The sequence below is a fragment of the Notothenia rossii genome, assembly GCF_949606895.1.
Source record: "Notothenia rossii genome assembly, chromosome: 6".
In the NCBI taxonomy this organism is placed as follows: Eukaryota; Metazoa; Chordata; class Actinopteri; order Perciformes; family Nototheniidae; genus Notothenia; species Notothenia rossii.
Window position 1 is genome coordinate 38,479,407 of NC_136909.1, and position 15,163 is coordinate 38,494,569.

At 38.6% G+C, this 15,163-nt stretch overlaps 2 protein-coding genes across 3 annotated transcripts; one reads left to right on the forward strand and one right to left on the reverse strand.

The window, feature by feature from the left end:
* Positions 1–4,760: 4,760 nt before the first annotated feature.
* LOC307043962 (uncharacterized protein) lies at positions 4,761–12,841 on the reverse strand. Of its 2 annotated transcripts, XM_079688939.1 has the most exons (3): positions 12,331–12,841; positions 12,024–12,079; positions 4,761–4,895 (listed from the first exon to the last, which is right to left on the reverse strand). In XM_079688939.1, exons 1-3 carry the CDS (start codon positions 12,647–12,649, stop codon positions 4,887–4,889), a joined length of 384 nt encoding a protein of 127 aa, XP_079545065.1. In that variant the 5' UTR covers positions 12,650–12,841; the 3' UTR covers positions 4,761–4,886. The 2 variants fall into 2 exon arrangements, 1 of the variants encoding a protein (XP_079545065.1); XR_013809479.1 differs by lacking the exon at positions 4,761–4,895 and adding an exon at positions 8,649–8,759 and having other exon boundaries at positions 12,024–12,841.
* LOC307043961 (uncharacterized protein) lies at positions 4,768–12,004 on the forward strand (the record flags this gene model as incomplete). The annotated part of the gene is made up of 6 exons (XM_079688938.1): positions 4,768–4,966; positions 5,492–5,527; positions 5,807–5,857; positions 7,413–7,554; positions 8,610–8,761; positions 9,821–12,004. 6 exons carry the CDS (start codon positions 4,768–4,770, stop codon positions 9,847–9,849), a joined length of 609 nt encoding a protein of 202 aa, XP_079545064.1. The 3' UTR covers positions 9,850–12,004.
* Positions 12,842–15,163: the final 2,322 nt, after the last annotated feature.

A 15,163-nucleotide genomic window follows, 5' to 3' on the forward strand; every position in this document is an offset into this window, starting at 1 on the left:
ACGAGCCAGCTGATCTTTGTTGACAAGAGTTGTGATTTCCTGACCAGTCTCGATGCGCATTTGTTTTTCCCTCCACAAATTCTCACACACTAAAATGTTCCTTGGAAGAGCTGTGTTTGCTAAGACTCGTGTAAGGCATGCTTCCAGTCTTTGAAGCCTTTTATGGTGAACGATGCATCATAATGATGAGCCTTAAACTTTCTTCATGGGAAACAGTACGCAGCATCGCCTTTCACGGAGTATTCAAGCCAGGGTCGGTTTTGGTACCATGAGCTGGCAAAACTACGTTTTTTCCCAGAGAACAGCCGAGATAGAAAACTATCCAGGACTACCTGTTTTGGTGTATCCACGCAAAGGTCCTCTGGAACTAGAAAACTAAAATCTCCAAGATCACAAGCGTTTAGAACGGGAGCTGGGCCTGGGCTGCTAAAGGATGAACTGCTGCTGCCCTGCTCCGAATAGGCTGCGTCTGACAACGTTGAGTCGGGTCCTGGTGGAGGAGAAGGTAGAAGAGATGGTGCCGGGGGACACGTCAAGTTGCCAGCATCTGGTGCTGAGTTGCCACAATCCTTTTGTGAGCTCTTATTGTTCGTGAACCACTTCCTAATATCCATTGTTGCCGATACATATAAAAAAGGATAATAGCCAAACTAACCGCCAGAGTAAACTGACAGGCTGCTGTGACGCATCTCACTTAAAAAAAAAAAACACACGACTCAACCCCGCGAAAGACCAGTCTCGCGCACAGAGATTCATTCAGAATTTCATAGCAAAATAAAAAAATTATATTATACTAATGTTTCAACATAGTTTAATAAAAAAATTAATGGTATGACAAAGCCCTACAAATAACAACAATAAACATAATAATACAAAAATTTAAAAATATTTTTATATAATACTTTTTTTTAATCAGCCCTGATTTCGCAGGCCCAAATCCTGGATGAGCGGGCACAGTCCCATGGGGCCCGCCCATGACGCCAGGCTTCGGCTTCCCTGCAGTTATTACATGAGAAAAATTGATTGTTTTAGTCCAAAAAAAATACAGATCTTAATATAAATCAAACATGAAAAGCATGGAGACATGTCACAGTAGAGACACAAAATACTAATATGAACCTTAACATGAGCAGAATATGTCCTCTTCAAAGAAAATACTTACTTACTCAAGATTTAACGCCTTTTTAAGGTATTCTTACCTAGGCCTACATAAACCCAATAACCATTTAAAGATAAATAGTGATCTGGTCGGTATAAATGTGCATTTATAAGCTACTTACGTGACGAAGGATAAACATCTCAGAGATCCTGAACAGACTCAGACTGCAGGTCAGAGGTCAGATTTATTATATGGTGCTGGAACAGAGGAGATCTTTATCCACACCATTGATAATGTTCTAAAGGTTGTTCATAATAACATACAATTCCATCAGCTATTTATTTTAACATTTGACTGCAACTGAATATAAACATAAATGAATGACGCGGCGAGGCTGTGAGTTGGTGTGTGAGCACACACACAAACTCTGTGTGTGTGTGTGTGTGTGTGTGTGTGTGTGTGTGTGTGTGTGTGTGTGTGTGTGTGTGTGTGTGTGTGTGTGTGTGTGTGTGTGTGTGTGTGTGTGTGTGTGTGTGTGTGTGTGTGTGTGTGTGTGTGTGTGTGTGTGTGTGTGTGTGTGTGTGTGTGTGTGTGTGTGTGTGTGTGTTCGGGCTGGTTTCGGGCTGGGTATCGCTGTCTCTCGCTGTCTCGCAGAAGGCCACTGGGCTCAAAGGGGGGGGGGGGGGCAGGAGCTCCAACAAGCTGTGTAGGACAGAGAGTGAAAACACATGCTTTACAGAGATGCTGAGAAACCATTGTGAGTTTGGAAAATTGCACAATTTAAGTCTATTTTAGGATAACTCAACAATGAAATTATGATCAGTAGAAATGGCCATGTAATGGGACCTTTAAGGCCTCAGACCTGCGTGTGAGTTAGAGAGCTGGTGTCAGGTATGATGGATAAGGAGTTGACCTCCTTATCCCGAGCTGCTGAGGATTCTAGTATTTCTGAGCATGAGGCTGCCACCTGGACTCCTTCAGAAAGCTGCTGATGCCTGTGGGGACATCTTCAGAGTGGTTGGTGTCTTTGTGGGCCTGAGCAGTAATTATCTTTCCCAAAAATATATCAATATCTTTACTGTGCATGGTTGTAAAATTCCCAGTTAATTCTGAATTCTAAGTAGAAAGTGTAGATCATTTCCTTTTATTAATAATGCAATGCACTTCATAGCCACATTATGCCAATGTCCTGTAATTGGTAAGACTGTTGACACATCATTTTTTTATAAGATTTTTCAGACTTAAATTGGAGAATAACAATCCACATGTATCACCATGTATGTAATGTAGGTGTTAATATAAAAAGCATAACCATCTCCACATTAAAAGAGTCAAATCATACAAAAAGTTTCCTGCTTATAGATAAAAGGATAACACACTGAACAAAAATATAAATGCAACACTTTTGTTTTTGCTCCCATTTTTCATGAGATGAACTCAAAGATCTAAAACATTTTCTATTTACACAAAATAACCATTTCTCTCAAATATTGTTCACAAATCTGAAAAAATCTGTGATAGTCAGCACTTCTCCTTTGGCGAGATAATCCATCCCACCTCACAGGTGTGGCATATCAAGATGCTGATTGTTGATTATTGCACAGGTGTGCCTCAGGCTGGCCACAATAAAAGGCCACTCTGAAACGTGCAGTTTTGCTTTATTGGGGGGGTCTGGGGGGGTCCGAAAACCGGTCAGGTTTAACCCTAACCCTAACCCTAACATGTCACCCACTGACACATTAAAAAATGTTTTAGGGTTTAACCCTAACCCTAACCCTAACATGTCAGTGGGTGACATGTTAGGGTTAGGGTTAAAGCTGACCGGTTTTCGGACCCCCCAAGACCCCCCCAATAAAGCAAAACTGCACGTTTCAGAGTGGCCTTTTATTGTGGCCAGCCTAAGGCACACCTGTGCAATAATCATGCTGTCTAATCAGCATCTTGATATGCCACACCTGTGAGGTGGGATGGATTATCTCGGCAAAGGAGAAGTGCTCACTATCACAGATTTTTTCAGATTTGTGAACAATATTTGAGAGAAATGGTTATTTTGTGTATATAGAAAATGTTTTAGATCTTTGAGTTCATCTCATGAAAAATGGGAGCAAAAACAAAAGTGTTGCATTTATATTTTTGTTCAGTGTAGTACTTTACAGTATTTTAAATACAAGTTATACTACTGTCATACATAATATACAGGCCACCATTGGAGTAGCATAATATTAATTAGATAATTATTTCATTTTAAATAATTTGTGGATCTAAAATAATTGTTCACAGTGGCAGGTTACAACAGACCAAAACACTTCAGTTTGGAGAAACGCGCTGCAGCTTCAAAAACGCTGCAAATATAAAACACAAACGTGCCAAAACACGTGCAAAAGAAGAAACATTTCATAATCACAACAGTTCATTTATGCAGCACTTTTAGTAAAACCTGCGCATGATTGACTCAAAATGCAACGTTTTCCAAATGCTGCCCATGTGTTGTGCAGTTGGTGTGTGTGTTTTGTCACATTTGTGTTTTGTACTTATATCGTTTTTGAAAGTGGAGCGTGTCCATACGAATGTAAGTGCTTCAGGCCGTTTTAGCGCGTTGGCCCCTGTCAGCCATCATAATTGTCACTTTCCAACACAGATCGCCGGATAGAGGATTAATTGGTTGACATTAATCACAGACCAGACATTTAATTAGCAGATTAATCAACAAAGAAAAAATATAAATGTCAGTCTACGTCAAATAAATGCAATGCAAATAAATACAAGAGAGGAGAAATATCAATATTTAAGTGTATTATGTAAGACAACCGAACAATGTGACAATAGAAAAGAAGAAATCAAGATATTTAGGATCAGCAAGGATTTGATTGATAGTAAAAGCTGCCTTTCATGAAGCATATTCAGGCAGCAGCCTATACACAAACAAAGAAAAACGTGAGCACATACTACAGTTTAAAAAAGCAGAAATTAAATCTGAGCTGACAGAAAATGCTCCGTTTTAGTTTAATACGCACAGTTAAGCTCACACACACTATTTTATGAACATATAGGTTCACCTGCTGAATTAAAAAAGAACAAATGTGTTTAAATGTGGTTTTTTTGTGTCTGTTACTCTCCAAGTGTGCTTGTTGATTCAAGAGTTGTTATTTCTGTGACTTGACTAACAACATCCTGTACAGCTGCAAGCATCATGTCTACACTCGTCCCCACATGATGTCCTTATTTTTCTATTAAGATGATGCTGTCTTCATTTTATATACTGCCTACAAAGCACTGATTGGCTGGCATGTTCCCCACCTTCATCATTTGGGCTTCTGTGAGATGTAGCTCAATAACACTCAGTTGTTTTTTGTTGGAAGGAGTCAGTGTTTGTGCACTGTAGTCTGTTTTCTAGGAAAGATTAAAGCCCCCTATGTACACCTTGTATATGTTCTAGTATAAAAAGGGCCATAGGGTGCTCAAAACATGCACACTTTGTACATTTGTGCCTGTTAGCTTGCACAGTTTCCATCCCCCGGTTAACAGATCCAGATGTTTTTCTTTTAAGCTCTGAGCTTCCTAATGAGGAACATGCAGGAGAATGAGGTGCAGCTGGGATTTAAAGTGTTAAAGTGTCCTGGAGCCTGTGGATTTATAGATGTCTCTCCTGCAGCTCCGCAGGGTTTTCCATGCGCATCACATCTGGGTCAGGAGGCCCTGCGTGCCTGCAGCGGCGGGGCAGGCGTCTGCATGTCTGCTGTCAGGATGGACACATAAATACCTGGACGTCCAGATCCTGCTCTCACTTTCAGACCGTCTGCAGGTGGAAGACAGGACAGAGGCTGAGAGACGCTAACATGGTCCCACTGAGGCTGGTCGCCTTCGGATGTGAGTACCCACTCTGCTTTTGTCAAATATGCAGCATCCCTATTTGTATTCATTCTCTCTAATTGTGTTTTTCATATGCATACTATGCAGTATATGTAAATATGTGTGTATATATTTGGAATCATTTGGGTTTTTAAGCTTAGAAAACATAGTTAGTTCATTATACATGTATAATAAATATTTATTTGACTGAATAATGTTGTCAGCATGATGCATTCGAATTGTGGACACAAAATTATTTTTTGCATGCAATTTGATTTGCCATTTTCTTCAGGATTCTCTACATATGTTGAAATAAATTAAAATACATTCAGAGCTTATTAACAGCTACGAGCTGTTAATATCCACCCCAATTCAAGACTGCTGTCATTTTTCAGATTTCATTTTGACATCAATAGGTCACAAATGAAAAAAGGTTTTAACATAAATGCATATCAAACTGTTTTATGATGCATTTAAATGCATGTTCTGAATCACAGTTAAAACAAAGTGTGTTATCTAAATAAACTCGTGTTGTGTTTTCAGTGCTGGCTGCTGCTTGGTATTTCACTCGTGCTGCTGGTAAGTCTTTCAATGAAACATTAAACTGGATCAAAAAGAAAAATTCATAGTCATGTCTTTTGACAGCATTTGTATAGAAAAGAAGGTGTCAAACTAATAACTAGCATAACTTTTTTACAGTTTCATAACAAATGAATACATACAGATATTTAAAATCTAAAAAACGAAACATCTCTGATCATTTTACTGGAGATATTTGATTGTAAATACAAAAAAAGACAAACACAAGGGGCAGAAAGCACGATGATGATGATTTGTGATCTCGTTGTGTTTTGACAGAGGGAGAAGTCATCTATGCCTGCCTCAATGAAACCGCAGAGATTTCATGTGGTAAGAAACACAGGAACACACCTTCAACACACTTGTCTTATGGGAAGAGTATTCAGTCATGTTGCACTTTATTGTTACTATGACTAAACATTATGACTGTTTCTAACTCATTCAACTCATTACCAAAAGTGTTACTAATCTTTTATCTTATGATCAAGAAAACTCATTAACACAAAATGAAGCCTTATGTTTTTGTTAAAAAAAGGCAACAGTTTGAGTTATTATAACATCAGTTAAGATCACAGGAGCACAGCGGCTTGTATATGTCACAGCTTAGTCAGGATTCTGTTAGACACAATTTTAAAGCTTTAATGGCAGCATCTAATGACACAAGACGCTATAAATTAAAATAAAAACAGAAAGTAATGAAAGTAGTGATCACTACTTTTTCTTGCAGAGGGAACACTAGTTTGAAACCCTTCATGATATTTTTTAAATAACCCTTTAGTCAGACATTAAAACATTTAGAAACGGGTCCAATTTGACAGGTTATACCAACAGTTTAACCGTAAAGCAGAATTTACCAATACAGGTATATCATATTTAATGTTTACTATAAAACTGACAATTTTGTGGGGCAAAAAAGGTAGTTTGGACAGGCATTAGCTCTAGGGTAATTGGTATACTTCATACACTGTTCACTGGGCCGAAAAGGCAGAGGGTAAACCAGCCAAGGACTTCAAACATTTAACCCCCAAACCCTCAACTCTCAAACTCCAATCCGCCATTTAAACGAGCACCAAATGCACTTGTGCACTTTAAGACCATGTGCTATACTAAATAGTTAGACTTTTGGAAACTTCCTGTCCCCGGAGGGTTGATGGTTATAAATGATGTCAGTCAGTTGGTGAGGAAAAAATTTTTTCTGTAGAATCCTAGTTTTTCTAGGGCGGGTACATTTACAGTAGCAAAGGGACAGTCCAAATGAATAAAAATAAAAATAAGTAGGCTAACATATTAAATAAAGAAGCAAGCACATGTGTTATAAAAAAAAAAGGAGAATAATTATCAGCATACAATAGGTAAGTGAATTGGCAACCAGTCATATGTCATTTGTATATTTTGGATGTTGTGCTCCAACAATCATGTTCAAGCCTCAGATTTTGTCAAAATAAAATATTGTTATGTCATGAGACTCCCAGCAGAGGACAGTATTACCCAGAGTCCAGACTAGGACCTGTGTAGATAGAAGTCCATTAAATGCACATCAAGTATTCCACTTTTCCTGAGACACAGTGGTATTTGAGCTAAATGCTAATATCAGTGTGCTAAAATGTTTATTTTGGTCATTAACAAATGTATTCAACAAAAGTATCGTTCTATAATGCGGACCTCATGGTAACCAAATAACAATTCATACAACTTATTTAAATTCACACTCTGAGAAATATGAATGTTTGTAGAAAATGTCATGACAACCAATACCCAATTCAATAGTGTTTGATATGTTGAAGTCTAGAGAGAAGTGTGGGACCAATATCTTCAAAGTATGTGTGTGTTTGTAGAAAGGAAATGAAGAACATGGTGATCACTTATTGTCCTCCTCCTGCTGCAGATGTTGGCGCTAAGATAAAGCTGGATCACATCCTGTATAAGGTGGGGGTGGGGACCAGGTGCGGCGAGGGAAAAGCCCAACCAGACGACGGCCCGGACACCTACTGCTCCTTCCCCTGGTCGGAGATGGTGGTGGAGGATCTGTAAGACTCATTTATCCACATATTCATTTTTCCACTTGAGCTCAGAACAGCTCCGCAGGAGGAGTCACTTATTACAGGACAAACAGAGCTAGCTGCGGTGAAACTTCCAGAGACTTCGTCTGTTCATTCCATGTTCATTCGTCTGTTTTTTTAAATCAAAATGATCTTGTTTTTTATTTAAACTATGATTTTTTTAGCAGCCTTAAATCAAAACCCTTTGCCACAAGCCCTAGTTATACGCCAAACATGGTGAGGCCCAATGGTGGAAAGTCATTAAGTATCTTTAATCAAGCATTAATACTTATTCATTAATGTATTATTTATTAAGCTTAAGTGACTTTTCAGATTAAGATGTTGCATTATACACTGAAAAAACTGAACCGTTGACTTTAATGAAATGTATTATTTCAAATAATGTCACATTATGTTGGTTGAAAGCAATAATAATAAGTTATACCTAATATTCTTTATTTAAAACTGATATTATTGCGTTATGCAACAATATTAATAATCTGATAATGTCGTATATTAAATAACATATCAAATATGGAGGCCATGCAGAATTTGTACTTTTTATACTTGACAAAACTTTTGTACTTTTACTTAAGAATACTTTGACATAAATGTATTGCTACTTTTACTTAAATAAGAAATCGATGGTCTCACCAATAGCAGCAGGAAAAATAAATAAAGTAAAGTTTTTAGACATTATTAGATGAAAAACTGGCTTTTAAGCAGAGCGTTGGTGAGTTTTATGGATATTGACAAAGATAAGATGATGTACCTGGTCTTATAGGTTTTCATGGATGTTGTAGTTCCTCAGCAACTGACAGGCATTGATTTAATTGACATTCTGTGTGTGTGTGTGTGTGTGTGTGTGTGTGTGTGTGTGTGTGTGTGTGTGTGTGTGTGTCTGTCTGTCTGTCTGTCTGTCTGTCTGTCTGTCTGTCTGTCTGTCTGTCTGTCTGTCTGTCTGTCTGTCTGTCTGTCTGTCTGTCTGTCTGTCTGTCTGCCTGCCTGTCTGTCTCTCTGTCTCTCTGCCTGTCTGTCTCCAGCTGTGCTAACAAGAGGTCCTGTAAGGTCCCCGTCACTGAGCTGGTATTTAGTAAATATGAGTGTGTGGAGGACACCAGGTACCTGGAGGTGTCCTACACCTGCGCCACACCGCCACCACCTCCTCCACCTCCACCTCCAACCAAAGCTGACTGTACGTACACACACACACACACACACACACACACACACACACACACACACACACACACACACACACACACACACACACACACACACACACACACACACACACACACACACACACACACACACACACACACACACACACACACACACACACACACACACACACACACACACACACACACACACACACACACACACACACACACACACACACACACACACACACACACTTTTAGTCAATACACTTATTGAAATGATACATTTCCTAGTCCCTAACTTTACAAAGACATGTTTGTGTTCTTATCATCATGCACTGTCATTAAACTTCATTAAATGAACTTAAATTAAATGTATTATGTCAACAGATTTCACATATAATAGGTTCAAATTAATAGTATTGCTTTCAACTAACCTAATACAGTTACTGTATTGACATAATACATTTATTTAAAGTCAACGTTTTAGTGTGAGGCCCTTCCGCTGTCACTAAGCGGAGAAGAAGTCATTATTAACAGCTAATAAAAAGCTCATAAACTGTAATAAACCGACCTGTGTTGAGGTGCATATAACTGTTGCTACTAAATTATCCTTTTCCCCACATGTGTCACTAAGTAATTAAGTCAAGTAACAACACCAAAGTATAAAAAACACTAACTTATGTAAGATTGCACAATAATTAGCATCATAGGGCAATACGTAAAGCACATTATGCAGAATTTGCCATTTCAGAATAATACATTTTATATTGTTGGATTGTAATTGCGTTCATATATCTATAATAGTAATATCATGTAATGTTCCAACTGTTAGAGGTGGAGCTCATTTACATTACTTAATATGCTATCAGGCAGTTTCATCTTTAATGATGATCATATGTGTATCATAAATAGCATAGAATTTATACCATTTGCATTATCAAGAGTTAGACCCCCGGTGTGCCCTCTAGCTCCATTACTATTTTCTCAGGTATTAGAACCCACAAATATAGGTGTTGAAAGTCGCCTTACTAGTCATGGCGATGATATTGTTCTATTTGAAAAAAAATCTCCTGTTTTCTCTGCAGGTGAAGAAAAATCCACAGATGAAGCCTGATGCTTGCCAGATGCCGTGAACAGAACATTATGAAGACACCTAGTCTCCATTTCTAACATCAGACTAATAAGTGGACACAGAAAAATGTTTGTTACATCAGTTTGTTCATCAAGTCATGTATCTAAATGCTTACATACATGTGAGCATATTTACTCAAGGATTTTAATTGAATAAAATCTATGTATTCCTCCTATGTGATGAAATAGAGCTTTTTTCTTGTGTCTTTAACACTGCATCTTCAGTTGGCAAAACCTCACCTTTATGTACAGCAGTGGATAACTAGAGAATGCAATTCCTGAAGAAAATGCGGTTTGAAATTATTCCCAACCCGTAATAAATAAAAATAATAAAGTAAGTACCCAAATCCAATATAAAGAGGTGTCTGCTGTGTACAGACAAGTATTGATTTCTGAGTATGAAGTTATTTGGTCACATGACAGAGAAGCTATTGAAAATATGTACTGAATATTCAATAAAAACATTAATATGAAATAGAGGAAGTACTCAAATCCAATATGAGCAGTATGTCTGCTGTCTACAGACTATTATTAATTTATAAGATTTGAAGTTATAAGGTCAAATGACATATCATGCATGCTATTAAATCAAAAACACTGCATTTTCAATATAAATATTAATAAATAATGAAGGAAGGACCAACATCTATTATAATGAGGTGTGTCTGATGTGTAAAGATAGTATTACAGTCTGAAATGGATTTGAAGATATTAGGTCACATGACTTAAACTATTGAAGAAAACCTCTGACATTTCAATACAAATATTCATAGGCTAAATCAAGTAAGTAAAGTTCCATATAAAGAGGTGTGTCTGCTGTGTAAAGACTAGTTTTCTTTTCAGACAGTGTTTTTAAGTTATTAGGTCACATGATGAAGAGAAAAGAGCTTGAATTAATTATCCTGACGATATAACAGTTGGTCCCTAAATGAGTCCAGTCCATATTATGAACTCATTTAGGGACCATCAACGAATGATTGTACTCTGAATTGTAGTTGAGTAGAAGTACAAAGTAGCAAACAATTGAAATACTTAAGTAAAGTACAAGTATATCAAAATTGTACTTAAGTACAGTACTTGAGTAGGCTACATCTACTTAGTTAGCCTATACTTTACAGCATTGCTGGCGGGGAGGTTGTTCCTAAACTATGTTTTATTTGATATTTTGCTGAGTAGATATGTATTATTATTAGCCCACGTGAAGTCAGACTCATTGGTCAGATGACTTGTCCAACTTATTGTTAGTTGTCTGTAGTTCAGTCATTCTGGGTGTTTTGGTTACGTTTGAGCTTATTTATTCTTTCTGCCTCAAGGTTTCCTGCTTCATTTACTCTTTCAATCAGTTTTATCGGTCACCTCCATGTAGGGATGGGTACCGAGAACCGGTACTAAGTCAATACCGGTACCTGATTGGACGGTATCGGTATACCGTTAAGCCGCTGGACAAATGGTGCTGCTATCGGTATATCTGTTACGTCTACTTCCTTAGTTTAACTTTAAACCATTCTGGTTGGTTGGGAACCCTCATCCCGTTTGATGTATCCAGTTTGAGACCCCTCTGATTGGCCACTGTAAATGCCACTCCTCATCTCTCTCAACAGCGCTCTTATTATTGTTGTGAGACTCCCGCAGGCATGGCGAAGAGAGCGAAGCGATCCAAGGTCTGGGTGCACTTTAAAAAAAATGTAGTGGCGATAGTGCAAGGTGCAATCTATGTACTCAATTAGTTGCTTGTAAAGGGGGTGACACAAGCAACTTAATGAAGTATTTGCAACCGAGACACTCATTGAATCGAAAACGGTGCTAGTGATACTGCTAGTGCTAATAGTGCTAATAGTGCTAGCGGGCTTCAGCCGCGCCGTGTGTAAATGTGACCTGAACGAAGGCTCGCAGGCAGGTTAGCTGCTGCGCACGGGTTATATGTTTTGTTTGCCTGGGTGCAGTCTTGCAGGCACATCGCCTTGTCTTTTTTTAGTTTATTAACACCAAATTATTGAAAAGTATCGATAAGAGTATCGAAAAATAATGATACCGATAAGCAGTACCGGTACCGGTGTCGATAAAATCCTAACGATACCCATCCCTACCTCCATGTCATCAAGGTATGGCTTAATCTGGTATTTGATGTTGTCACTGAGCAGCCCTGTACCAACTCACCGTAGAAACTTCTTCTTGACCAGGTATGCACTGTTGTGCTCCTCCGAGTCTCTGTCCTTGGATGTAAACAGGAGTCTATATTTTAGTTCAATAGCTCTGAACAAAAACTCTTGTGCTGATTCTTTCGGCTCCAGGGACATGCTGATCAATTTTTGGTACAGATCTGAAGTGTCATCTTCGTTGTAATGCCCCTTTAATATGATCTTTAGCTGAGGCAGAGTCAATTCAGTCTTTATTTCTAGCATGTCACGCAGCTTTAAGCCAGGGCTAATGGCCCTTATCACAGCCTCGATTACTTCCGACTCACCATGACCCTTGCGAAGCACGCTCTCTATCTGCTGTATTAGGTTGGTATATGACAGTTTGTCACGCTGCCCTCCTTCACCGATTTGGCCGCAGATGCGGAACTCTCGCCTGATGGTTACCTCTGGCACCTTAGCTGTGAATAGTGGCCCGCTAGTGCTGCTGCTGACGCCATCTGATATGTTTAGTTTTTCACCCAGCATCTTTATTTCGTCTTCCAAACTCTTTCGGGACTGCTGCAGCTCCATATATTTATCTCTCATCTCAGTGTCATGGCGGCGCTCGCGCGCTTTTCTGTCTCTGTCTTCTGTCAGGCCCTCCATGAAAACTAGCAGCTCTTGGATTACTTTACATGCTTCCGCTGCATCTGCTTTTTCTTCAATTTAGTCAATTTTGTTTTCTGCTATTTTAAATAATGTTCGTCTGTTTTTATCAGCAAAAGTATCTTCCTCCTCATCTTCTATACAATGCAGATATTTACAGACCTCCACCATCCGGTCCCGGTTCTGCTGACTCAGAGCAATAGAGAACCGCAGTGACGCGTCATAAAACCCAGAAGTAAACTTCTTCCGGTTCCTTTGTCAAAAACCAATGCAATTTCTCCATAGGATTTTGGAAAATAGCTCGAAATAAGGTCTGTGGTTGACACACATTTAAGAGAGGGATCACGTTTTGTTCAGCCGGATAATCTCCACATGTCAACCCTACTTTTATAATTTTTGAATCATAAATCTAGTCGCCAGAAGCAAAATGCTAACGCTATGCTATAGACGAACTACAAGCCAGTACAGCAGCAGGGTCGCACGACTTCAACGTCACGCCAACTTAAGATCGTTTCAGCTGACTTGCACTGAAACTGCACTTTGAACACTTTAAATATATTAACATTTTAAACTGTATAACCCGGTTATCTAGGCCCTTTTTGTTTTGTTTCATGTATACCACGTTTATCTAGGCCCTTTTTGTTTTGTTTTATGTATACATGTCACACTGTGGGAAACGATATTTCGAGATTTCTGGATGTATAACACATGTAGAATTTTTGACAATAAAGCTGACTTTGACTTTCGCGCGCTTGCATATTTTAACAAAGCTTTTCATTTTAGCCACACTGAATTTAACTAGAAGTCATGGCTGTGTCAATTACCAGTCTGATATCGTTTTACAAAGATGACAAGAGTGTAGACAGAGGAGAGAACCGTTACAAGTCAGGACACGTAAAACAGTGCAGCCTAGATGAAGGTGTGCTTACCGGTGTTGTCAGGGCTAGCATGAGGGACAAGGTTTATAGTGTAGGTGAGTAGTGATAGCAAGAGTACCGTTAACCTAGAGTTAATTTATTCACATACATTCCCATTAACAAATCAATTGTATGTGTCACATGAAATCTTTATTAGGCAAGGCAAGGCAAATTTATTTATATAGCACTTTTCAACACAAGGCAATTCAAAGTGCTTTACAAAAAATGAAAGACATTAAGAAAATGGCATTTAAAATCAGTCATTAAAAGGAAAAGCTAATCAAACATTAAAAGAAAAAATACATGGATAAAAGTTACAGTGCAGTTTAAGATATGAATAGTTCAATTAAAAGCAGCGACAAAAAGAAAAGCCTTCAGCCTGGATTTAAAAGTAGTAAGAGTTGCAGCGGACCTGCAGGTTTCTGGGAGTTTGTTCCAGATATTTGGAGCATAATAACTGAACGCTGCTTCTCCATGTTTAGTTCTGACTCTGGGGACAGAAAGCTGACCAGTCCCTGAAGACCTGAGAGATCTGGATGGTTCATAATTTAGCAGGAGGTCAGAAATGTATTTTGGGCCTAAACCATTCAGTGCTTTATAAACCAGCAACAGTATTTTGAAATGTATTCTTTGACACACAGGAAGCCAGTGTAAAGACTTCAGAGCAGGAGTGATGTGATCCACTTTCTCAGTGTTAGTGAGGACTCACGCAGCAGCGTTCTGAATCAGGTGCAGCTTTCTAATATATGTTTTAGTGAGACCTGTGAAGACACCATTGCAGTAGTCCAGTCTACTGAAGATAAAGCATGGACAAGTTTTTCCAAATCCTGCTGTGACATTAGTCTTTTAATCCTAGATATGTTCTTTAGGTGATAGTAAGCTGATTTAGTAACTGTTGACTACACCTAGATTTCTGGCTTTATCTGTTGTTTTGAACATTGCAGTCCTGCCTTGGCTCCAAAAACCATTACCTAAGTTTTATCTTTGTTTAATTGTAGAAAGTTCTGAGACATCCAGTCATTGATTTGTTCAATGCACTTACTCAGTGTTTGAATTGGAGCATAGTCTCCTGGTGAAATGGTTTCGTAAATTTGTGTGTCATCCGCATAGCTATGGTAACTTATTTTGTTGTTCTTCATTATCTGAGCCAGTGATAGTATGTAGACGTTAAAGAGAAGAGGCCCCAAGATTACAAATATTACACACCAGAAAACACAGAAATATCCATGAAATAAACATACAGTAGGCTATAAACAATTAAAGGGATAATTGGGAAGGCATTACAAATGTAAATATATTTTAAATAATAAAACAATCCCACCACCACAGGTATCTACAGGAGAAGAGGAAATTCTCTCCACAAAATGTGAATGCCCACGTGGAGAATGGAAATGCAGTCATGCAGCTGCATGAGCCATCTTTGCCATCCACAATTTCAGCTGCACTGACACCCCCTGTCAGTGGAAGAAGACAAAGGCAGCTAAACGTATGCATTCAGTGGAGGATGTTGCAATGTTGTGGTTGTTAGAGTGTTAGGTTTCCTGTCAGCTCGTCTGTTGGGAAGATATAAAATATTAGTTTCATGGAAGTCACCCCG

Coding starts and splice junctions, on each gene's coding strand:
- LOC307043962 (XM_079688939.1), bottom strand. CDS start 12,649: ATGGAGGGCCTGACAGAAGACAGAGACAGAAAAGCGCGCGAGCGCCGC. Junction 12,080..12,330: donor CGTGCTTCGCAAGGGTCATG/GTGAGTCGGAAG, acceptor TTTACATCCAAG/GACAGAGACTCGGAGGAGCA.